Genomic DNA, 25,821 nt, shown 5'->3' on the forward strand with positions numbered 1-25,821 from the left:
TGAAGCATATTTCCAACACCAGGAACGTACCAAGAATTCTGGAGCCCAAGTCATACTGCAGGCCAGTTGGGGTACATCACAAGATCTTGCTACATTTTCCCAAGTCATTCCAACCCCAAATTTAAAACCTAGGCTCCTAGAGAATGTTTCTTAGTCTTATGAAATATTAGTGTTACAACTAGAAGGGGGAGCTGGAGAGATTGCTCAGTGGATAAGGCACTTGCCTGCAAAGCATAGCAACCTAGGTTTAATTCCATAGTACCCATGTGAAGCAAGATGCACAAAGTGATGCATTCATCTGGAGGTAGTTTGCAGTGGCTAGAAGCCCTGGCATGCCTATTTTCGCTTTTTTTCTCTATATTTTTGTGAAAATAAATAAATAGATACTTTTAAAAAAGAAAACAAGAAAGAACATCTAGGGCAATAGTTCAGTTTGTAAATTGCTTGCACTGAAAGCAGGTGACCTGAGTTCTATCCCCAATACACACATGAAAGCTCTTCTTGGTGGTGCCTGTCTGCAATCTCAGCACTGGGGAGGCAGACATAGGAGGACCCCTGGTACTCACTGGTCAACTAGTCTAGACTGATTGGTGAGCTTCAGGCCAGTGAGAATCCCTGTTCCAAAACGAGGTGGACAGCATATGTGAGGAATGGCCCCTGAGGTTGTCCTTCAACCTACACACAAACACACACACACACACACACACACATACACACATACATACAAACAAACACGCACACACACTCCCTGGCAGGAGCATTCACACATGTACTCTACACACACGTGTACACTGAGTTCATGCCTAACGGTCATGTGGAGAATTTTCATAGCAAATGAATTATCTTCCTAGAAACACTAAGAGACTCATAATAAACTTTTGCACATTAGTTTCAGAGGAGTCCCAAAGGAGAAGAAACTAGTAGATGGAAAGACTGAAGGGTGAAAAGAGGAAAAATAAAAAAAATAAAAGTAACAACGGGCTAGAGAGATGGCTTAGCAGTTAAGCACTTGCCTGTAAAGCTTAAGGACCCCAGTTTGCAGTTCAGTTCCCCAAGACCAACATAAGCAAGATGCCCAAGGGGGAGCTTGCATCTGCTGTGTTCGTTTGCAGTGGCTGGAGGCCCTGGTGCACCCATTCTTTCTCTGTCTCTCTGCCTCTTTCTCTCTCTGTCTGTCACTCTTAAATAAATAAATAAAAATAAACGAAAAGAGTCACAGGAAAACCTTCTTAGGTTCCTTATTTCATCATCTTTCAAGCCACATTATTCAGAGATGGCTTCATACATGGAACACCTAACCTCAAGACCATGGAACATTCCATCCATGGGCTATGATTTGAGAGAGGATGTCCCACTGAGCTGAGTATGGGGACCCAAACCTGTAAGCCTAGCCCTTGGGAGGCTGAGACAGGAGGATCACACGTTTAAGACTATGCTGGTCTACAAAGTGAAAACCTCCATCAGAAAACCAGGGCTGAGAGGACAGTAAGGTATCCACATCAAATTCCTTCATAAACTGCTTTTGGACAACCTGGCTGTACTCAGAGGAGGTTACAAGGTTCTCTTGGAGCATTCTTTATTAAACATGACTTGCAGAATTCTGATGATGAGGGGAGAAAGTATGCAATGTCTGTGAGAAGCAGGGCCACTGGACCATAGCACAGCATGAAATTTAGTCTAGGAAAGTCTGTCTCCAAATATTAACTGAACAGAAAAGTTAGACGAATGGTATGTAGAGAAATTCAGCATTTAGTAATAGTGGAAATAAATAGAAAATCCTGTCAGGTAAGAAAGTGGATGATAGGCTTGGTAGCAGAAATGGAATGCCAGGATACATTAGATCAAGCACTCAGCAACCTGGACAGGGTCAGTGAAAACACATCGATTGGTTTGGGACTGTCTGACATCACCTTTCTCTTGCTTATTTTTTTATTTTTTCCTTTTCTGCTTAGGCTCATTCCAGTGTCAGAACTTCAAACAATCTGGGTCCTATCCAGTCAGCTCTGCTCTCTTGGTTCCTTCTTTCCTTTGTGAATGCTAAGTTATCTACTTTGTATGGTCTGATTTTTTTATGGAAAATATTAGCCCTTGACTCCAGTAATAGGGTTTCAGGAACTATGATGGTTTTATTAGTTCTAAGGAGGAGTATAGAATGATGAAGTTCATTCTCTACATGGGTTTCCAAAGAGATGTAAAAAAAAAAAAAAAAAAAAAAAAAAAAACCTCTTTATTTGAGCCTCTTAAAAATGAAGAGGTCTTGAGTTACTGTAACGGGTGGCAAAAAATTAAAAATCATTAGGGAGATTCATCATGGATCATCATTTATAGTGGATAGCCAGCTGTCACTGGGGGAAAGGTTCCATTGGACTGACGTACTTACTGCTGGTCAGAGAAGACGCCTTACCGACAAGACACTAAGACCAGTGTTCGAGCCCCACTGATACCCCTCCTCTGGTACATGTAAGGCCAGTTCTATCAGAATTGTTCTTGATTGGTGTAATTTTTTTAAATAAAGTGTGTGTGTGTGTGTGTGTGTGTGTGTGTGTGTGTGTGTGTTTGTAAATGCAAGTGTGCCTTGTGCACACGGGGAGGCCAGAGAGCTACCTCAGCTGTCTTCCTCAGGAACACCATCCACCTCCTCGGACACAGTGACTCTCATTGTCCTCAAGCTCGCTAATGAGGCTAGACTAGGTGGCCAACAAGTCTCAGGCATCCTCCTGTCTCCACCTTCCTAGTGCTGGGATTCTAGGCAGACACCAGCACCCCCAGCATTTCAAGGTGCGTGCTGAGCATAACACTCAGGTGGTCGTGCTTACAAGACAAATGCACGCTACTAACTGACTTATTTCCTCAGCTACTGTATTTTTCTTTTTAACTCATTGTCTCTTCCCTAGTTCCGGCCTCACCCACTGGAAATCAAACATTAGGATCCACATGGTTGAATTCAAAAAAGGAAATGGATTGATGTGTGCACCTGAAAAGAGGGACGCCTGACTTAAACAGACATTTGATTCTTGTGTGTGTTTTATCTGCATATCTTCTAGCTTCGTATCTGATGGCCCTCGGTTCCACTTGTTGCTGTAGCAATGGCTCCAACACAGGTGTTCTCTCTCGCTTACACTGTCCCGTTCTAGGGAAGAGCAAAGACCATTTCCAGATGTCTCCATTCAAACAAGAGAATGTTTCTTTCCATGAAGCCTGAGAAATAGCTTCTCAAATTTTATTGGCTCTGCTAAAGCTATTTGCATCCATTGCTAGAAAGGATCAGGATATGCCAACAATGGAGCAAATGTGTCTGCATGGTTGAGGAATGGGGACATCATGATACCAAAGGGTGATTGGTATTGGTGATCATTGAGAAGTGGGTGGGGGGGGAATGGAGCTGTTATAAAGGACACATTATCCTTCTTGCTAATTACTTGCTATAACTTTTCACTGGATTCACATTTGATCAGGTCATAGCTCATTTATTGATACCCTATTCCACTTTTTGGTTTTGGTTTTTGAGGCACAACCTTGCTCTGGAGCCTGATATGAACTTAACCTCACCACAGTCCTCCTGCCTCAACCGCCTGAGTGCTAGGGGTTGATGTCATTGCAATCAAAACTTCTATTTCTGTTTTATAAGTATTCTTTTGGTAAGGTTTCAATCCTTTAGGGTGTGTGTGTATGTGTGTGTGTCTGTTGTGTGGAGGGGGCAGGGCAGGCAATGCCTCAGGACACTCCTTCCCACCCTGTGGTTCTTACATTCTTTCTGCCTCCTCTTTTGCAATATTCTCTGAATCTTGTCTGATGTGATTTGAGTACCCTAAAGAGAGTTCAAGCTTCCACGTTTTTATTTTAGTGTGTATGGATGCTGTTAAGGAGGAGTTCTGTTTATATCTATTACCATAAGAATCAATAAACTAATCCCAATTGGCTGTCAATAAATAATTTGCCTGATATAAAGGAAGCACAACTCCACTGGGCAACAGAAAGAGGAAAAGGGAGTCAAAATTCCAAAGCAGTCGATACAATTAGCCTTCTTAGAAATAGCCTCATGGATGCATGCACTACATAGAAATTAATGTCTTGTAGGGTAAAGCATTTGATAATGAAGGACCCTTTAAATTATGAATGTTTGACTCCATGTTACAACAGGGGAAAGAAGATTTAGAGATATAATCACAGATGTTTCTTATCTGTGATATGAAACAAAAATAAATATATATCCCTAGAATTTTTATTCATTTTTATTTATTTATTTGAGAGAGAGAGTGAGAATGAGAGAGATAGGGAGAGAATGGGCATGCCAAGGCCTCTAGCTGCTGCAAACAAACTTTAGATGCATGTGCCACAATGCATATCTGGCTTATGTGGGTACCAAAGAATTGAACCTGGGTCCTTAGGCTTCACAAACAAGGGTCTTAAACGCTAAGCCATCTCTCTAACACTCCCTATGAATTTTTATTGGCTAGTATTCTAGAAAGAGTTTGTCTTACATCATGTTAAAATATTAAATATAACTACTTATGACCTTGCTTTAAGTAGGTAATGGTTATTTTGAAAGAAAAAGAATTGGTACCCATAGAATCTTATGTCTGATCTCTCTTAAACATTACCTTACAATGTAGATCAGCAACCATCCCCTCAATATGAAGCTTTAATCTTTCATTCTTTTATTTTGTTCCATGGCACATGACGTATACCAGGAAAATTATCTTCAGCATAAAGTCATTTTTATTTGAAGTTTAGTAGTAGAGTCATTCATACATGCTAAGATAGGCACTTTATCACTAAGTCATATACACACCCCAAATAGTTTAATTTTTAAATTATCTTCAGGCTAATGTGGTTCACTATAATCAATCCCCAATCAGCTTTTTGACTATCATCTCTCTGTCTATCTGTCTATCTATCTATCATTGATCTATCTATAACAAAACTGACTGCATTCATAAAATAAATGTATTTCCTATGTGAAATTAGACAGCACTACACACTTGGTTAACATGCCCTAAAAATAATAATTAACACATATGAGTACAACAAAGACAATATGAGTCAAAACCAGAAGAAACAAATATATTTCTGCCACTGAACTGGTTCACAGTTAGAAGTTTTCGGTATTTTCCCCAGAAGCAGTTTTGCCTGACTCCAATACTGAGGAGAAGCTTGATTAGGCAGCTGCTCATGTATCTATTGAGAAATCACGACAGCACTAACAAGCCAACAGTAATGACACACGGTGGTTCCTAGCTCACAGTGCTCAGGATTTATTCTTCTGGAAAAGTGAAGCAAAAGGGCCATCTCTCTGGGTTAGGGCTAAACTTGCAGTCAAATAGGCAATCTTTCAATTATCAGAGGTGAATAACTTCTAGTAATGAGGCTGATGGGAAAATAGAAGAGAATAAATAGCATTTTAGCATGATTTATGGACCCTTATCAAGCTTGTGAAATCCTCTGAAGTCTTACCTGGCTCTGCTGGAACTTAGAGATGAGAAGATGCCTAACAGGGCTTGCCTTCACCTCTTGACCCACCATTCTAGCTCAGTCCTCCTGGGATTTCCTTCTCCTTACAGTTTTATTTCCAAGACTCTTGGTCCTGTTGCCCGGTGAACCACCTTTATCTACTGACCCCATGTTACATTATTTTCTCTTGGTGCCTCTGAGTGGAAGTTGTGCCACGTAAATTCGCCCGTGTCTTCATGCTCTGCACCGAATGTTCTCTCATCCCCATGTCTTACCTACGTGTTGGTTCTTCCAAAGAATCTGGCTGTGGGTAGCACTTCCCAAGCAGACTTCCTCTCCCACGTGTGCCTGGACTAGTGGAGTTGGAGGTAGGAATGAGGAGTCTTCTACATCAACAGTTAGTCTTTCAGGCCCTGGGCGGTATCTACTTCTTTCTCCTACACTGCCCGCTCAGGCTGTGCCCCTCCTTGTACATACTAGGGTCATCTCTCCATTTCCTTCCAACCCAGAAATGCAAGGTGGCCTACGGAATCAGTCACCCCTTGCTTCCAACTCCTCCCATAGGGCGGTGTTCCTTAGCTTCCTTGATCTTGATGTCACTCCAGCGCCTTGAACACTGTGTAAGAACCTCACCACATTGCGAACCCCTGGGGTGTCACGACGCACCTCTTGGCTTAGTCTGCAGCGTCGCATCTCCCTGAAAACATGAGGATACTGAACATTTCCTTTCCCTTTCAATGCTCTTCAGTCTAGGAAGAAAAATAAAAAGACTACGTCGCCTCAAGTTCTCTCTTGAGGGCACACTCACTCCCACCAATAATAATAATAATAATAATGATAGGACTTTAAATTCAGTTATCCTAAGCCACATCTTTCTCTAACTATCCAATGAAATATTTCTTTCTTTCCTTCTTTCTTTCGGTCTATCTGTCTTTCTTTCTTTCTTTCCTTTTGTTTTGATTTTCTGTTTTTCAACGTAAGGTTTCACTCTGGACCAGGCTGACGTGGAACTCACCCTATAGTCTCAAGACAGACCTCAAACTCACAGCAATCCTCCTACCTCTTCCTCTCTAATGCTGGGATTAAAGGCATGCACCACCACGCCCGGCCCCAATGAAATAATTCTAAATGTTCAACAAGAAGCTGTACTCAATAAAACAATAGCTTTTTTATCCTCACAAAATTTTCCCCCCAGGGTTTTTAGGTTGGACCGTGCCATAATTTTCATGGAATAAATTAAAGAACACCAGCTATCCATCACTTTATTTTTTTGATCCAAAAGACAGAAATAAATTTATTTTGCTAAAGAATTTCATGTTTTTTTCTTTTTTTCTGTTTTATTTATTTATTTGAGAGGGACAGAGAGAGAGAATGAGGTTGATAGAGAAAGAGAGAGAGAATGGGCATGCCAGGGCCTCCAGCCACTACAAACGAACTCCAGACGCGTGCTCCCCCTTGTGTATCTGGCTAATGTGGGTCCTGGGGAATTGAGCCTGGAACCGGGGTCCCTAGGCTTCACAGGCAAGCACTTAACTGGTAAGCCATTTCTCCAGCCCTCATGTCTTTTCTTTACTTACACAAGACAAGGTGACCTTCCATTCTTTTTTTTTAAATATTTTATTTATGTATTTTTTTGTTTATTTATTGGAGAGTGACAGAGAGAAAGAGGCAGGGAGAGAGAGAGAGAGACAATGGGCGCATCAGGGCCTCCAGCCACTGCAAATGAACACCAGATTCATGCACCACCTTGTGCATCTGGCTAATGTGGGTCCTGGGGAATCGAGCCTTGAACCAGGGTCCTTAGGCTTCACAGTGTGCTTAACCGCTAAGCCATCTCCCAGCCCGACCTTCCATTCTTATCTTCACTTTAAAAAAAAATATATATTTAGACCAGAACTCACCTCCTTACTCCTCTAGAAAACTTTATGATTCCATTACCTTGCCTTTAGCCTAACTCTCACCTTTAGAAACCATTGACAGAGTAGTTTCCTCTTGTCATAGTCCACTCCATGACGCTGAGACAAATATCCAACCAGACAAGGTTTGTGGGTGGAAATGTCTCTACATACTTTTGGGCTAGAAATCAAATCTGCCCCCATACACTTTTGGGACTCCAACATCTTCCCCCAGTGATGCCTACTCCAGCCAGGCAGCTGGACACGCGAGTTACAAGCTTAATCAAACACCTGAGTCTATGGGGGGCGGGGAGACACGTGTTCAAAGAAGCACAACCACCTCTACCAGTGTGTTTGTACTTCTGTCCAGAACAGAACCTCCTTGCACGGAAGACCTCATTTGTGCATTCAGTGTCCTTCTGTGCTTGTTCTGCTAGAGATGAATTTCCATTTTAATTTATTTTGTAAGTGTATCCACTTTCTTTTTATATTGGTTATTTTTGCTTTACTATGACCAAAATACCTACCATAAACAACTAAAGAGAGGAAAGAGGATTTCTGGCTCGATACTTCACCATGGCAGAGTAGGCATGGATATACAGCGCAGTTCCTGGCAGTGGAAACACGGGGCAGAGGCCTCCTGCATCATGGTGAACCAGGAATCAGAGGAAAAGAAAGGGACCAGTGGTATTCTCGTTCAAAAGTTGACCCTTGTGCCTTACATTTTCCAGGAAGCCACACCGCCTAATGTTTACACAGCCCTTAAAAATGATGCCATTAGCTTGGGAGTCAGCATTTAAAACTAGAACCTACTGAGGACAATTCAGATCCAAACTATATAACCCTTCTCAAATACAGGTGAGAAGGGAAGGTGGTATGTCTTAGTGGTTCTGAGTTCCTTTCTCCTTCATTAAAGTTTTCCCTTCATTTTAGTCTTTAGTTATTTAATTTCTTAAAAAAAGAAAGTCTGGGGCTAGAGAGATGGCTTAGCAGTTAAGCGCTTGTCTATAAAGCCTAAGGGCTCTGGTTTGAGGCTCCATTCTCCAGGACCTACGTAAGCCAGATGCACAAGGTGACGCATGCATCTGGAGTTTGTTTGCAGTGGCTGGAGGCCCTAGCACACCCATATTCTCTCTCTCTTTCTCCCCCTCCCTCTCTGCCTCTTTCTCTCTCTGTCTGTCACTCTCAAATAAATTAATAAAAATAAACAAAAAAAAATTTTAAGTCTGCCTCTTTTACAGATGACTCCATTCTCCCTGAATTATTAAGATTCTCTTTTGAGTATTTTTTTTTACAGTAAACACCATCATTCATTCAATCATTCATTCAAGAAATGCATTTAGTAACTAACCTGAATTAATCAGTCTTTATTTTTCTAGAAGCTTTTATGATTTAGTTGACAAGAGCTGGAGAAAAGTTATCACTTCAAAATCTGGTTCTGAAGCAGGCTGTGTGTGATAATGTGGTGTGTGGACTCAGCTGAGGAAACAGGATGGGGATTTGTGCTATGGGTGGGTCAACAGACTCAAACACAGTAGAAACCAAACACACACAGACCAGAAGATTATGAGGGGAGCTTCTCGACATAACCAAAATCAAATCAGAAGTACATATCACACTATTCTAAGGAGTCAGTAGAAATGGGTTGAAAATCAACCTGAATCACACCCATTGCTTTCCTGTTGCTTGACAGCCAGCTGTCAATCAAAGTATCCTTTAATCCTGATATCATATGGTGGCCTCTGAACTCTGGCACCAGAGGGCCTGTGTCCATCCAAGACTCCTCCCCATCCTTTTGCTCTTGGTCCGTCACTCTGCACTCCTCATTGATCAGGGAAAGTGTAATACCATCCGCAGCTTGGCAGAAGGTCTTGCATATTATGTTTCTCCATTGCCAGAATTGCAGATGTTCGTGTGAGTAGATCACCACCATTGGAATGTTTGCCCTTAACTATGTCCAGTTCCTAGAACTAATTTAGTCACATAGCTTTACGTTTTGCTTTTGTATTTTCTGATGGTTTTTGCTTTCCTTTGTGTCCTCATATAGGCGGCATGTTTCTCCCTATTCATTCCTTCTTCCCCCTTTCTTCCTGTCTTCATTAGTTCCCACTCATTTTGGGTTGTCCTCCAACATGAATATTACAAATAGTTGATTAGGTCAAGTTCTGTCTTTGAAAAGTCTCTTGGCTAGAAAAACAAACATATGAAAAAGAAGATGTCGCTTGACTCTGAATTCTGTCTAAAAGGACGTCTGTGGTCGCTGCCTTTCCTTACAAGGAGTGGCATCCTCTGCCCTCATCTTCTGGGGTGTGTGGCTTTCACCATGTGTGGGCCCAAGACCCTGAGAGTAAAAGTTGTTTGTGGAAGTAGAACTTTCTCTGCGTGTGGCATTCTGGAGGAACCCCTCTCGTGTGGGCTGAGCAGTCTGCCCAGGCTAATGGAATGCGGTAGTCATCGAACTTAAATAGAAGACAGCCAAACTCCCAGGCATGTTGAGGGGTTCTCAGCCTGCCTCTCTACTTCCCGAAGCACCTGGACTTCCAGCAAAGTATGATTAAGTGTGGCTAAAGTGCCTGAGGACGTTTTCTCTGGAATTGCAGGCTCATATAAGTTTGTGAAAGAACTCTCCAGACAATAGGTCAGTCAGGTCACTTGTTAAACTGACAATTTTGCTGTACAGTTTGAAATTTAAAGATTCATAATAAATCTGGTTTAACCTTAACAAACGCTTACTTAAAGAGGTCACCGTTGCTGGGTATAGTGACACATGCTTGTAATCCCAGCACTTGAGAGACTGGGCAGTAGGTTTTCTGAAAGTTTGAGGCCAGGTTGGTCTAACTAGCAAATTCATGACCAGTTTGGGCTACATAGGTCCTGTATCTCAACATATCAGAACCACAGTGTCACCTGGCATGGTAGTGGTGACTATAATCCTACTGGTGTACAGGAGGCTGAGGCAGGAAGATCGCCGGGAGTTTGAAGCTAGCCTGAGATAACGAGCAAATGCCAGTCTAGCCAGAGGTACACAGCAAGACACTCTCTTTCTCTCAAACACACACACACACACACACACACACACACACACACACACACACACTAAGCTACTTTTCTCATTGCTAAAAACAAAGCAACTTAGTGGAGGACAGGTTCACTTTGGCTTAGAGTTCCAGGGAGACGGGTCGCTTGGTGAGGTGCAGAGAGGCACATTGGCAGGAGCACGAAGCAGCTGCTCGTGTCCAGCCCATGGTCAGAAAGGATAAAGCGAAGGTGCTGGTGATCAGCTTGCCTTCTCCTTTTCACTCCTTCTAAAGCCTCAGCCCATGGAACGGCACTGGCCACAGTTAAGGTGGGTCTTCCCATCTCGCTTAAGCTAATCAAGAAACTCCTCACAGAAACTTATCTCCAAGATTATTCTAAATCGCATCAAGTTTACCATGGAGATAAACCATGATGACACCAGGCTACAGGCTTTAATTCTTTACCAGTCATGAAACATGGATAAGGCTGAAAGCACACAGAGTGTTAAGGAGTGTTTGTAATGCCACTGGGTTTACTGGTGAGAAGGGAGATGGAGGCAGGAGAACAACCTCAAAGTTTATGGGCCAACTAGCCTGATAAACACCGTGAGAGCCTGCTTCAAACAAAGTTGAAGGCACAGATTGACACTACGATTGACCAGCACCAAGGCACTCTGGAATATGTGCACACACACACACATACACACACACCCCAAAAACATAACACTATGCATTGAAGCTGAATTTTTCTTTTCCCTTAAGAGTTTTGGGGTGATAGATAAGTGCTATCAAGAAATCTGGATTACATCTGGACACAGGGAAATCCTGAATAGTTTCATAGCTACTCAAGACATTGAGTTCATCACCCAAAAGTTCTCACAATAAAACATTACAATGTTGATCAGCTACATTGGTGAATTTCCCAAGCATTGGTGAGCCCATATGAGTTCTTAAGAGAATATTAAATAAAGAATAATTTTCGGGCTGGAGAGATGGCTTAGCGGTTGAGCTCTTGCCTGTGAAGCCTAAAGACCCCGGTTCAAGGCTTGGTTCCCCAGGTCCCACGTTAGCCAGATGCACAAGGGGGCGCACGTGTCTGGAGTTCATTTGCAGAGGCTGGAAGCCCTGGCGCGCCCATTCTCTCTGTCTCTCTATCTGTCTTTCTCTCTGTGTCTGTCGCTCTCAAATAAATAAATAAAAAGTTTAATAAAAAAAAAGAAACAGTACTTAAAAAGAATAATTTTCAACATTCATGCCATAGCACCTGGCTTTTCTTGGGTTCTGAGGATCCAAACCGGTCATCACTTGCATAAGCAAGTGCTTTATCCACAGAGACATGTTGCCATCCTGTGGCAGGCAGCTTCAGGTTTTCTGAGATGAACGTCCAGGCCAGGCACAGCTATGGAGGAGGGGATCTTTATTGAAGCTTGCAGATCCAGGGGAGTTCCGTAATGGCAGAAGAAAGACGCTGGCCTGCCTTCACAGGTCCAAGCAGAGAGAGAGAAGCACAAGCCCCCCCCAAAAAAAAAATCCACACAGCACAGCACACTTCAGGAGCTCCAGCTAGGCACACTTTGTATATCTTTAGATTGGAATCTCAAACCCACCACCACACCTTAAGTTCCGCCCAGTGAAACCGCCTCCAGCCAGGAGGCTGCAGATGCAAACTACAAACTAATGAAACACTGGATATATTGGGGGCCCTCTATTCAAACCACCACACAGCCCAAGACATGATTTCTCAATCTGCTACAGCTCCATGGTGTCATCTTTTATCTTGTTGCTATAGCAATGACCTATGCACACATGTAAACCTAATGGGTTTTAGCTTCTCCAGTACACTCATGAATACAGCTTTCTGTCAAATTACAAGGTCTCAGCAGTCATCACTACATGTGAGTAACCCCCCCACACACACACACACACTCACGTTAGCTTCCAGCATAAGGACAGTATTCAAGATCCTTGTTTTCTTTCCCGTGTCCCACTAGCAAGTGCACCCCCCTTCAGAAGACAGTGACAGCAACTCATAACTCCTGTGGGATGCCTTCATGTCCATCTCTGCGGCTTGAACTTAGTGCTTCATATAAATGTGCTGGGGGAAGTGGGTGGGATGATAGAGCTGCCCATCTCTATGAATTCGGAGACTCCACACTTTCCACACCAATCCCTTGTAAAGCAGATTCCCTGCTTCGTGTGTGATGGATAACGTAAACGTCACAAAATCAAACAGTTCCTATTCTGGGGGACCCCCTACTGCATTACCAACAGGTCTTTGGCAGAAGTAGGGTGAGTACAGGAAGATCCAAGCAGTGAGGCCCGCCTTGCTGTGGAAAGGACATGGGGTGCTTTGACAAAGGCGCTCTCTGCACCTCTTCTGTGGGGATGACCCCCTGCATTCAGTGACATGGACACTTAACAAAGAGTTCTTCAAACGTAGACTTGCATCAGCCAATTATACTCAGAGTCACAGCAGGTGGGAGTGATGATGCTCCTTTGAAATGGACAGAGCCAGGCAAGGTGCCTCAACTCGGCGATGATGGAATCACAGAACCCTCCGGCCACTCGCCCAGCCCTGACATACCCTGACAAATCCTAACGGGTTACTCCCAATGCCTTCAAGCTTCTGGTGTTAAAGAGAACTTTGAACTGCATTACTTCTTTAAAGTCTACCTTTTTCCTTGTGTGAATGTTCTGTGGGTTGTGTATGCATGTCGATAGATAGATAGATAGATAGATAGATAGATAGATAGATAGATAGATAGATAATAGATAGATAGATAGATAGATGATAGCTAGATAGATTGATAGACAGACAGACAGACAGATAGATAGATAATATATAGAAAGATAGATGATACATGAATAGATAGATAGTTACATAGATCAATGACAGATACATAGATAGATGATGGATGGATAGATAGATAGATAGATGATAGATAGATGCATAGATAGATGATAGATAGATAGATAGATAGATAGATAGATAGATAGATAGATAGATAGATGTTCATGTGTATATGAGCACATTTGTAGATCAAAGTTTTATGTCAGGTGTCTCCATCATTTAATCCAAGTCACTGTCTGAGACAGAGTCTCTCCCTTGAGCCCAGAGCTCACTGATTACCTTAGTCTAAGGAGCCAACTTACCCCTGGGATTCCCCTATCTCTGCTTCCCCAGTGACTGGAAAGCAAGTGGGCCACCACATTCACCCAGAATTTATGCACGCACTATGGATTTAACCCTTCTTGCATGGCGAGCCCTGTGTCCACTGAGCCATGTCCGCATCCCCAAAGTACATGGTTTTGAAAACATCTTACAACATACGTCCTTAGCCTCATCTACGACATCCTTTACTCTGCTCAGCTGCCTCTGGTGGGTGTGTTTTAACAATTCCCCTGCATTATTTAAAATAATCTGCCTTTAATTTCCAAATAATCTTCAGAAGATCTGTTATGTTTCCTGTCACAAAAGAAAGCAGGCAGTAAGATGCCTTTGTTGAAAGATGTCCATACTGAACAGAGCTGATCTCTTGTTACAAGCCTTCATTGGTTCTTCACAGGAGAGAAATGTGACCTTAGATTACTAAGTACATAAGGCAGCCACTCCATAAGAAAAGTGAACATTAAGATAAAAATGAATGAAAAAGAGCTGGAGAGATGGCTCAGCAGTTAAGGCACTTGCCTGGAAAACCTAAGGACACTGGTTAGACTCCCCAGAACTCACGTAAGCCAGACGCACAAGGTGATGCACATGATCAAGGTGGTGCAGGTGTCTGGAGTTCCCTTGCAGTGTCTCGAGGCCCTGGCGCACCCATTCTCTCTCTCTCTCTCTCTCTCTCACTCTCTCTCTCTCTCTCATAAAATTGTTTTTAAATGCATGAAAACAAATAGCACTAAAATATTGATTAATGGCATATTATTTCATACTTGTTTACTAGAATTTCAGTTATTAAAGACAATTCATAAGAAGTTGGTATCTACATTGTAAGAGAATATTTAGAAAGTAAACTTTGTAAGACCATAACTTCAACGGTATCTAGATAGATGGAAAAGTGGGATGTCCATCAAAGGATTATGAGCCGGTTCCCATGATATGTGGACCTCAGTTTTTCCGTCTATAAAATGATTGAGCTATCTTTTCAGATTCAAGGAACTGGTTTGAAAAAAATGTGTATGAATTTCTCTGTAAGGAAATTCATTTTTCCCATGCCCTAAAATCCACTCAATGTTACAGAAGGAGTGAAGATTTTTTTGATCATGTTTCACAGAAACAAACCATGAGAGATTTTTATTATTATTATTATTATTATTATTTATTTGCAAGCAGAAAGAGACGAGGTACAGAAAGAAAGAAAGATACTGAGAATGAATGGGAGAGCCAGGACTTCTAGCCACTGCAGGCAAACTCCAAATGTATGTGCCACCTTGTGCATCTGGCTTTGGGCATGGGGGAATTGACCCAGGTTGTTAGGCTTTGCAAGTAAGCACTTTAACTGCTGAGCCATCTGCCCAGCTGCTCAACCTGAGGTGTTTTTTAAAGTATTTTTTGCTTATCTGTGAGAGGCAGAGACAGGTAAGAGAGAGAGAGAAAGAGACAGAGAGAAGAAATGGGCACACTGGGACTTCCTCCATTGCAAACTGCAAATGCGTATGTCCCTTTGTGCATTTTGCTTTACATGGGTACTGGTCAATTGAACATGAGTTCTCAGGCTTTACAAACAAGCACCTTTAACTATTGGCACATGTCTCCAGCCTAGCACGAGGTTTTGAATAACTGAATCATTTGAAGAAGCTCATCTTGGAGACACATGAAAACGTTTTCAGTAATTATACTGCTTGGGAACACTTTGTTTTGGCAGCGGTCTAAATCAGCAATGAGTTCTCCTATAAAACTCACAAAAATTCTTCCTGACAGATTTAGGCAGTTGAGTATGGATGCATCAAAGCAGCAGAGTGCACAGGAATTAGCGACACCATCTTGAATGAAGACACACCTGCTAACTCAGAAACCCAGCTGAAATATTCATAGTCACTAGGGCAGGATGAGAAACATTCCAGCAGTTCTGTCCTCAGCGCCTCTACCAAAAACTTCTACAAATGAGGGAATCCTCTTATTAGTATAGACTGGGCCTTGGGAAGCTTCAGAATATGAGTGGGGACAGTATCCATGCTGTACTTAGGTCAACTCATAGTTGGCTCTGTGTGTGTGTGTGTGTGTGTGTGTGTGTGTGTGTGTGTGTGTGTGTAGAGTATGTACGGATTATATAATACATATATGTGCTGCATATATATTTCAAATAGACCATAGACACACACACACACACACACACACACAAATCTGCTAGGATTTTTTGAGATCCAAGATAAGAAGTATTTTCAAAGCCTATTCCATAAAACACTGTTGCTAAGCATAATTTATAGGTGTGCCAAAATAAAAGCTTCAGAAATGTTGTTTTAATCAGTCTTAATAGGTTTCTTAAAGCATGACTTTTCAGATTTTTATTATTATACACTTTTTTAATCAAAGAAGAGAATATTAGAATATTACACTATCATTGGACACAGAAAGTTTTTCCCCCCATGCAGCTAGTATTAGAATTCATTACAGGCAATACCAAATTGAAGGTCAGTTAGAACCCACAGAATAGCGGCCGGCTGCTCACGTGGCCAGGGAGAGGTTATTCGTGGCAGCATCTCTGAAGGACTTTGATTGACAATGCAGATGCCTGGCCACAGGCTTCCAGCTGGGTAATTGTCACTCTAGTGTTCGGAACTTCCTTGAGAACTTGACAGCAAACAAATATACTTACTTACGTCCACTTCAGGGCACAAATGATGATGAGGAGGATTGGGGAGAAGGCTCAGAAGTGCTTACTGCTCAAACTGAGTACCTGAGTTCAGATCCCTGAATTCTACATAAAAGTCAGAAGCCATGGCAGGTTTCCATAACACTGAGACACACTGACGGTGAGATGGAAAGTGAAGACAGGAGAATTTTCCAGAAGCTCCTGGGCCAGTTAACCTGGAAAATGCAGAAGTGACAAACAATGAGAATTAGAGACCCTGCCTCAGCTGGGGTAGAAGGTGAGGGCTGACATGTGAATGTTATCCTCTGACCTCCATGTGTCCACGTCCACATACATGGACAAGTACTCACACACTAAAAAAATAAAATAAGTATGTTTTTCTTTAAAAAAAAAAAGCAATGAGAAAAATTGTTGAAGATTTTGATTAAAGGCTACACTGACACTTACGGGGCGGGGGCATAAAATTAGTATCCAGCATGAGCTCAGAATTATCAGCGACTTGAAGCATGCATGACTCATGATCATGGAAGGGTTTCTCCCTGGATCCTGTCATTCAGTCATCGAATGATGCTCAGTGAGGGCCAGGCATTGCTGCACACACGAGAACATTCAGAGACAAATACAGCATCATCAACTTAGCCCTTGTCTTAAAGGAGAAGGTAGTTCAGGCACTTTGCTAGCAGAATGGTGAATGCCATAAGACCACAGTGGGTCTCTGACAATATAAGGCTACAAGACAAACATCACCAAACCTTTCAGACAATTCCTTTTGTTCTAAATTACAAAATGGTTTTGTGCAGATAGTAGCTAGATCCTGTTGTTGGTTTCAACACATAGACTACAGACAACAGTTTGGTTTATTTGGCTTAAGGTTGTTTTACTAAGACTAATCTGTTTCTAACACATATGTACCATATGACTGTGTTTAGTTTAAGGTAGAGATGTAATTTGTTACAATGTTGCTTTATCACTACAATTGTGCGTGAATATTAAACAACCACCGTCGATGGGTTAGTCTCCTTTCATTGAGAGCGGGTCTCTTAGATACTGAGCATGGTAAGATGCACAGGAAAAGTCTTGTTTTTCTTTTCTTATACCTTGCCTTAGCAATTACCTCAGTAAACTTAAAACACAAAATGAGACTTGGATTTTTCCATAAAGAAAAACAACTCTTCTATCCTTTATGAGCAGAGAAAGCCTTTGGAAGGATGATTGTGCTGCTGAAATTTAGTGATAGTGGTCATGTTTAGAAACTAAGAAACAGTTGGTTTCATAGATACTTTGGTTCACGAAGATGAGAACCCTGAACTTACAGAAAGAATGTGCATTAAAAATAGGAAGATGGGGCTGGAGAGATGGCTTAGCGGTTAAGCGCTTACCTGTGAAGCCTAAGGACCCCGGTTCAAGGTTCGATTCCCCAGGACCCACGTTAGCCAGATGCACAAGGGGGTGCACGCATCTGGAGTTCGTTTGCAGTGGCTGGAAGCCCTGGCGCGCCCATTCTCTCTCTCTCTCTCTCTCCCTCTTTCTCTCTCTGTTGCTCTCAAACAAATAAATAAATATAAACAAAAAATTTAAAAAAAAATAGGAAGATGGGGCCTACTTGAAGTCTATGTCAGTAAGAACATCACTTTGCTGGAATTCTTTCATGATAAAAGGACATGATTGCTGTCCCCAATACATACTTCACTCAAGATCACAACTTACCAAAAAGAGCTTTTGCTTTTTATTTTTTTAATTATCCATTATAGTGAGAAAAATTTGGAGAATTATAAGAGTAGGAAAGAAAGCTGGTGACCTGAGAAGGCAGTGGGGAAGGAAGACCTCAGTAGTCTGCATTTGTTTTCTTTTTTTTTTTGGCTGCGCATAGGTTGGAACCCACAGCCTCATGCATGTTGGGCAAGCCCTCTCCCTTTGAGCTACCTCCTCAGCCCTTTATTTCTGTTTCTTTAATGAAAGTGATACAAAAACGACATTTGTCCATTCTGTATGTCCATACAGAAGCATGTCGTCCATTATCCCTTGACATTTTTAGTTGCGCTAATGATTCATTCATTCAACAAATGCTGGCCAGAGTACGGTGAAGGATGCTGGAGATGAAATGGACAGGAAGTACACCCTTGCCTGTATGGAGTTTGTGTTAAAATGTGAAATAGGAGACATTTTAGATCTTACATAGATGGTGAAAAGCAAGACGCGGGGGGTGGGGTGAAGCCCTCTCTGACCTCCTGCAGTGGTGAGGGCTCTGCTGACCCTGAAGGTCAGTGTTGGTCGGACCTGAGTCATCCATGGGTCAAAGCAGAGCACAGCGAGGTATTCGCCGGCCTCCGGTCGTCCTGTGCAGTATCTGAGTGTTGACGGCTCTGGTTGAATTCCCGGTTCACATGTGTTTTTCTTTGATTCCCTTTAGTATATGACTGCCGCCCCTATGCAAGGGGCCTACATTCCCCAGTACACGCCCGCGCCTCCGACAGCCGTTTCCATCGAAGTAAGTCTGCTCCTGTCTGTGGAAAGATGTCAGAAGATCTCTCTCTCTCTCTCAAACACATACTGTGGTCCCCCATAGTCTCTGTCATTCTCTCTCTTTCTCTCTCTCTCTCTCTCTCTTTCTCTCTCACATACACACACACACACACACACACACACACACACACACACACACACACACCATGGTCTCCCATAGTTTAAAGAATTTGCTAGTTTCTAACTTGAAACTGAAAATTCAGTATATGGAATCATGCACCTGTATGCAATAATACCTATATGTTTCCTTTGCACATGAACCAATTCTTCATAGAGCTGAAGGTGAAGGAAAATTATCATGCTCAGATGACTGTCCAGTGAGTAAATCCTTATGTCATATGCCTGAACCATAAACAGCCATGGATTGGGAGGAAGAATCACTTGCCACTGTTTGGATGAGCTACAGCCCAGTGCCTGGTTTTTGAGATTGGTCCCTGGGTCAGGGTCCTTGGCCTCAACTGGAAGTTTGATGGAAAGACATACTGGCAAATATCATTAATCTGATCTACTGAAGCTCAGTGTTCATGTTAAAATGACTGTTCAGTGATCCAGATACTCAGGAAAATGTGAAAAGTGCTCTCTAATTCTCAAACTGCGCTGCACATTAAAACCATTTGGCAGATGGGGCTGCAGAGATATGCCAGGGGTTAAAGTTGCTCGTTGGCAAGTCTGCCATTCTGAGTTCACCCTCCCAGAACCCACGCCGTGTCAGGCACGAGGCGCAGCATGCGTCTGTGATCCTGAGGCGCGTACGTCAGCACGTGAAAACAGAAGCCCGCGGCCAGGTGGGCTGGTGCACACACAGGAGGGGTTAAAATCAGGGAGACGCCATCAGAACAATGGTGGAAGAAGTGCTGTAAATGCCCCGAGGTCACCCTCAGACCTCCGAATGCGCACAGCGACCCATGCTCCCGTACACGCACCTATGCGCATAGGCCATGTACATTCACACCCACACACATACACACACAGAATAAAGAACACCACGTGGAGGAGTTAGAGATTGCTGTGGGTTCTATTATAAAAGGTTTTGAATGATTTACCCGAGCTGTTAACTAGATGTCAGGATTTTGCAAAACTATCTGATCCTGGTATGCATGAAAGAGCAAGAGCCATTGCCCTATCAGGGAGGCTAGGTGTAGCTCAGAACACGCACGGCATTTGCCGAGTGTGAGTGAGGTTCTGGGCCCCTTTTCTAGCACCCTAAAAGACAACCAAAATTCCATGGCTCTAGTAAATGAACCTCATTAGATTTATGGCTTCCTCCAGACGGGAAAGAAATTAACTGAGCCACTGTGGACATCATGAATGATGGTGCCATCGTGTCTTTCCTTTCTTCCTCTTTTACCTTTGGAGAATCCATTCCTTGTAGCCCTGATTTTATCAGACCGAGGTGACAAGCCACGGAGAAGAGGAGAAGGCATGGGGCCAGGTAGATGGTGGTGGAGAGGCAGAAATGTTTTCTTGTCTCTGGTTCTAGCCACTGCTCCTTACTGCTCCACTTCTTCTCTGATGCAGCCCGCAGGGAAGCTCTGACCAGCAGCTGGAAACCCTTTGCAACTCATGATGCTGCTGCTTGCTTCACTGGTGACAAGCAATTTTAGTATCTCTATTTCCCCACGTGAAAACCCACCAGTGAAGAGACTGATGGAAGCCTTTGTCACCTAACTTAGATACTTGAAAATGTTAACTAATTCGTTTCTGGAGAGTAACAAGTGTTTGTTTAGATCAAGGTACAGAGAGTCTCTGACATTCCGACAGTTAAATAAGGCATTATTGTACAGATTAGGAAGCCAGGGACTTTTTTGTTTTTTTTTAGTTAGTTAGTTAACAAACAGAGATTTAGGTATCATTTAGGGCTAGGAAGATGTCTCAGTGGGTAAAGTACTTGCCCTGAAAGCACGGGCACTTTGACTTTGTAGCCTAGGAACCTACATAAAGCTAGATGCTGTAGAGGGATGCTGGTGACCCCACCTCTCTACAGTGAGAGGGGAAGTGGAGACTGGAGAACTGCCCAGAATCTAACAGTCCAACTAGCTGGATGCATGCAGCAGGGAACAAAGAGAGACCGTCATGGAGCAGTGATGTGGAAGGCAAAGACCAACGCCCAGGACTGTCGTTTGACCTCCACGTGCATCCTGTGGCATGCATGAACTCACACTCACATACATGAACATACACATAAACATGTAGATGTGTGCCGCCCCCAGTGTCATACCAAATAGTTTTAATAGGACCAGAATTTTTAGAACATTGATTAAATTACATGGTCTTTGCTATATTTGACTATAAGAAACACCTTTGTCATGAGAAAATTAATAATGGGACTATTACAGGCACCATAAGCATTTTTAAAAATAGTTTGCTTTGCTGTGTATCTACAACAAAGACTTATGCTTACAAAAAGAACTGGATCATTTTAGCTACTATAAAATAATGAGACATACTTGACATTGTTGTTTATTGGAAACACTCCAGTTGCAAACACTCCAGTCTGACGTTTGAAAGGAAGTATCACTCTGACCAAACTCTAACTACCTTTAAATGCACCACCTTGGGTTTGTGCTTATAAAATAAAATACCTTTTCCTTTGATATGGGAGACCCCTGTTGACCCTCATTCTTTGGTAGCTACACAAATATGTACTAGTGGAAGGATCACACACTTCCTATCAACCAGTAGGACACGGGGAAAGAAACCAGAGTCTGAGAAACAAGTTTAGGGATTTTCAGTTAAATGAGAGAAAATTGACCAAGAGTGTTTGAGACACAACACCACTTGAGTACCCCCAGATATCCACGATTACAGCTAAAACCAGAGAGAGAAAGCCTTTGTGGGTCCACTTACAACCAAACAAAACCAATGCCACCCTAGGAACCAATCTTGTGTCCCTGATGGTGGCCAGCTCCGGAAAGACATTCTTACTGTCATCTGTGAGAAGCAAAAGTTACAAGGATAAAGCAAGAGCAACGCAAAATGAAAGACAAGCTTTTGCTATTTCTCTTCTTTTTCTGAAACTTCTAAATAAATGCCAATCTGTTTCTTGGAAAGCAAATAAATATAAAATGAGACAAATTGCTGAAGGGAAACTTAATAAGATCTATGAAAAGATTTCAAAATGTTGATGCAGATGTTTGAGGCAGAGTCCGTTGTTGCCCCAGGTATAGTGACTGGCCTCGGGAAATCACGTGACAGTATGAGGCTTTAAAAGAAGCCAAGGTGGATCTTTTGATAATCCATTATTTAATGTGACTGTATGTAACCACAGTTTACATATTCCCAAGGGTGGGCTGAAATGATTTTCTGACCATTTGACTATTCGTGAGACTTTTGATAGCAAAAGTCCTTTGTTTTGTGTTAGAATGAACTCCTCAACCTTTATACAAACATGCTCTCCTCACAGTTTCCTTTGAAAAACTGCTATGGCTTCACAAGGCTGAGATAATCTCTTCTCAAACCAGTAGGAAATTGGTAATGAAGGTCCATTTAGAAGATTTAAGGAGGTCTTTTTATAGAATAAATAAGACCTTTGAAAAATAATTAATATTTTTTTTTTTTGCATTAGACCTTAATGATGCTACTTTTGGTCTCTTTTTTGTTGTTGCTTTTTGAGACAGGTAATCTTCTAGAAAAGGCTGGTCATGAACTCACTATGTAGCTGATTATGACCTTGACTCTTAATCTTCCTTCCTTTACCTCCTGGGTGTTGGAATTAAAAGAATTGCTGCCACACCCGGCATATACAATGTTGAAGATTGAACCCAGGTCAGAGCCACATCTCCAATCCCAAATAAAGCTATGGGGAGCTGACGAGATAACTCAGTGAATGTGAGTTTGGATCCCCAGTAACCACATAAAAGGGACTGAGGGAACTTAAGTGTACAACCCAATGGGAATGTGACACATAGGCAATATGTTTAAAAGTTAATTAATTATTTTAAGCAAAAGATGGGCATAGCCATGACTGCTGAGGAAGGGGCAAGACAAGAGGTTTATTAGGCTTGCTGGTCAGCCAGTGTAGATAAAAAATGAAGACCACTCCCCCAAAGGTCAGTGAGAGTGAGTCTCTATCTTCAGGAAATAAAGTGAAAGGGTGATAGAGGAAAGCACCCACTATCCTCCTCTGGCCTCCATAGATTTGCATACCACATATTTGCATAGCATATATTTGCATACATCCATGCATTTGCATACTGTACATTTGCATACCATATATTTGCATGCCTCCATACATGTGCAGACCATACCCACCACACACTACACCTTCCCTAAAATAAAATAAATAACATAAGGTTTTTGTGTACCTATCTGCCTCTTTAGGGTGTTGTTGCTGATACCTCTCCCCAGTCAGTGGCTCCTTCATCCCAGGACACCAGTGGTCAACAGCAACAGATAACAGTGGACACGTCCAGCGAACACGCACCTGCATATTCTTACCAACAGTCAAAGTAAGTAATGATGCTAAGGTCTCTCCCTCAAAACTAGACCTGCCAAAGCTGTTCTCTCCAGGTGTATCCATCAGTGTTTGTGCAGAAAACCCACCAGGAACATAAACTGAGTGGCGGATATATTTAGCTCATGATGCTGTGAGTAGCTTTGGATGTAGCTCTGCGTGCGTCCATTGACAAGCACCTGTGTCTCCCAACTTTTGGGTTGGCGGGGGAGGATTGGCCATGTTTCTCATTTCCAGGGAAGTCTCAGAATTCCACAGACAGAAAAAAAAAAAAAAAAAGAAAGAAAGAAAGAAAGAAAAAGAAGCAAGCAAGCACAGGAAATCAAGTGTTCAGCTTTGTGCACATTGGCCAGTATCTCACTGGCAAGGTGTATTATTATCATTAAAAGTATTAACTGTGTATAATTCCTGGGAAATTTCTAGTGTTCCCACCTATACATGGCTGGCAAACCTGCATTCTGTTTTCCATCTCCTCACTCTTAATGAAGACAGTGACAATCTCATTTGAGAGATGCTTGGAACACCCACTTAAATGCCCATGAAAAAGGATTTTATAAAATGTCCAATACAGAGATTATGTCCCTGGTCAGGAATTCAATGTCAAAAAAAACAATCAAGTAGTCAAGATTATTCATGAAAAATTTTAAATCACTCATCAAACAAAGAATACTTGACTTCACACTGAGCAAATGTGGAGACTGAAATCTGAGAGCTTTGTGTTGAAAACAAAGAAACTAACAATGGGGAAGTCTAATTATAGAGAAAATCTTGACATGTGAACTGTTCAACTGTGTAAATGAAACATCTGGTGAACAGAGAATCCCCAGATGACCCTGTTGGTAAGGTTGTTCTGTTTTCTACCATTTTGCTTGTTAAAGAAGAAATTATTCTGTCACTCTTAACAAACTAAAGAAGCAGGGTGTGGTGTCCCATGCCTGTAAAATCAGATGAGTTGATAAAGAAAATGTACAGATATGCATACAGCAAAATTTTATTCAGCCATAATGCAGAATGATATGACATCATTTCCAGGAAATGGGTAGAATTAAGTGAAATAAGAAAGATTCAGAAATAAATATTACATATTTGCTCTTATATGCAGAAGATATGTTTATACACACACACACACACAGAGAGAGAGAGAGAGAGAGGGAAAGAGAGAGAGCACCAGGGACTATTTAGAAAGAGGAAAGGGACCATCAAGAAGACAAGGGGAGGAAGGACAAAAGAGGTCATGCAGCGATGGGTGAGAACAAAGCCCAATAATGGTATGTACATATGAAACTATACCCACCCTTCTGTATGAGAACTAAATAGAATGATTACAATTATGTGAGGGTTGTAACATGGGTCTTTTTCTGTCTTTGTACCTAAAGCACACATTGGTTCTACTTGGGACTTGAACCTCCCAGCTCTGGAACTGGAATTCACGCAGTGGGCTGTCCTGCTTTTCAGGCTTTGAACTCGATCTGGAACCCCATGGCTCCTCTGGATTTCAGACTGACCTAATTCCTTATAAACCCTTGGTCTCTCCTCTGCCCACCTCCATTCATGTGGCTGTGTTTGTGTGTACGTGTGGCTGTGTTTGTGTGTACGTGTGGCTGTGTTTGTGTGTACTCATAGATATGCACATTGATGGATGGGCAGATGGACGCCTTGTTGAGCTGAGTGATTGTGTTTCCATAGTGAACTGTTTACTGCATCTTTCTCACAGCTCTCAATATGTAGGTGAACCCAGTTCTGTCTATTCCAGAAGGCAATGAGGAAATGACTGGTCCTGTGAAGCAGAGATTTCCTGCTACATTATAATGATTTCTGGATAAATTAAACACATGTAGCCATTCATCCAACTATAATTTACTAAGCATCAACTATGTAACAGACAGCATTCTAGGGGCTAGGAAAAGACCAGTGAAATAAGTGGACATCTTGCTGCTCCCGCCCACACACTTGAAGTTGACTTCTTTACTGGAAATAGACACACAATCGATAGAACAATCAATAAAATAAAATAAAAAGTAAAATATTCTGCATATATTTGAAATGATTGAGTTTTAAAGATGCAGATTATCCTAAAGTTTCCTCCTGATAAAAAATGATTGGGTAGACTTCTTGCATGTCTTATAATGAAAAGCCCCTCCTACTGCCTGGGATCTGAAAGGTGAGTGAAAAGTAAGCTTGGACTGATGCAGAGAGAAGTATAAGCAAAGCAGCCTTGACATTTGGAAGCTCAGAGGAACGTAAGGCTAGAGGGTCTAAGACTGGAGGAAAGATGAGGTGAGAAGTCAGACAGCCTGCAATACTGGGCAGTGTTGGCATGGCGGCCAGTACTATCTGGCTAAGTGAAAGCCTCTCTACCTCTCTGGGATTCTGTTCCCTTCATCTAACTTCAGGCATTGGCCCAGCTACATGTATACTATGAGACAATATCTGTCCTGGAGGTTTTTTAAACTAGGATGGAATTAAGGCCTACACATACGCAAGATTCGCATCCCAAAAGAAGACATGAGGAGAACCCTCACAGAACTGTGGTAATAGTGAGAGCTGCTGCCCTTCTCCCGGCTTGGGGTTCCTGCTTACAGAAAGGTCCAGTGTTGTGAGCACTGAAGTGGCTCCTTGTCTGGGGTCCAGCAATGGGGGATTGGAGCTCGGTGGCTATTTGAAGTGGA

The 25,821-nt window shown here is 42.2% G+C and overlaps 1 protein-coding gene across 7 annotated transcripts in view; it reads left to right on the forward strand.

Moving 5' to 3' along the window:
* The window catches only part of Rbms3 (RNA binding motif single stranded interacting protein 3), a 1,479,068-nt gene that overhangs the window by 1,442,345 nt on the left and 10,902 nt on the right, over positions 1-25,821 (forward strand). For 4 of the 7 annotated variants that reach the window (XM_045136303.1, XM_045136304.1, XM_004662084.2 and 1 more), the window contains 2 exons: positions 18,587-18,664; positions 23,020-23,147. In XM_045136303.1, the coding sequence (XP_044992238.1) occupies positions 18,587-18,664; positions 23,020-23,147 (206 nt within the window). Of the gene's footprint in view, positions 1-18,586; positions 18,665-23,019; positions 23,152-25,821 lie in introns of those variants that run through there. The other 3 variants (XM_004662088.3, XM_045136306.1, XM_045136307.1) reach the window with 1 other exon arrangement.

Source organism: Jaculus jaculus, chromosome 17 (genome assembly GCF_020740685.1).
Source record: "Jaculus jaculus isolate mJacJac1 chromosome 17, mJacJac1.mat.Y.cur, whole genome shotgun sequence".
Classification (NCBI taxonomy): Eukaryota; Metazoa; Chordata; class Mammalia; order Rodentia; family Dipodidae; genus Jaculus; species Jaculus jaculus.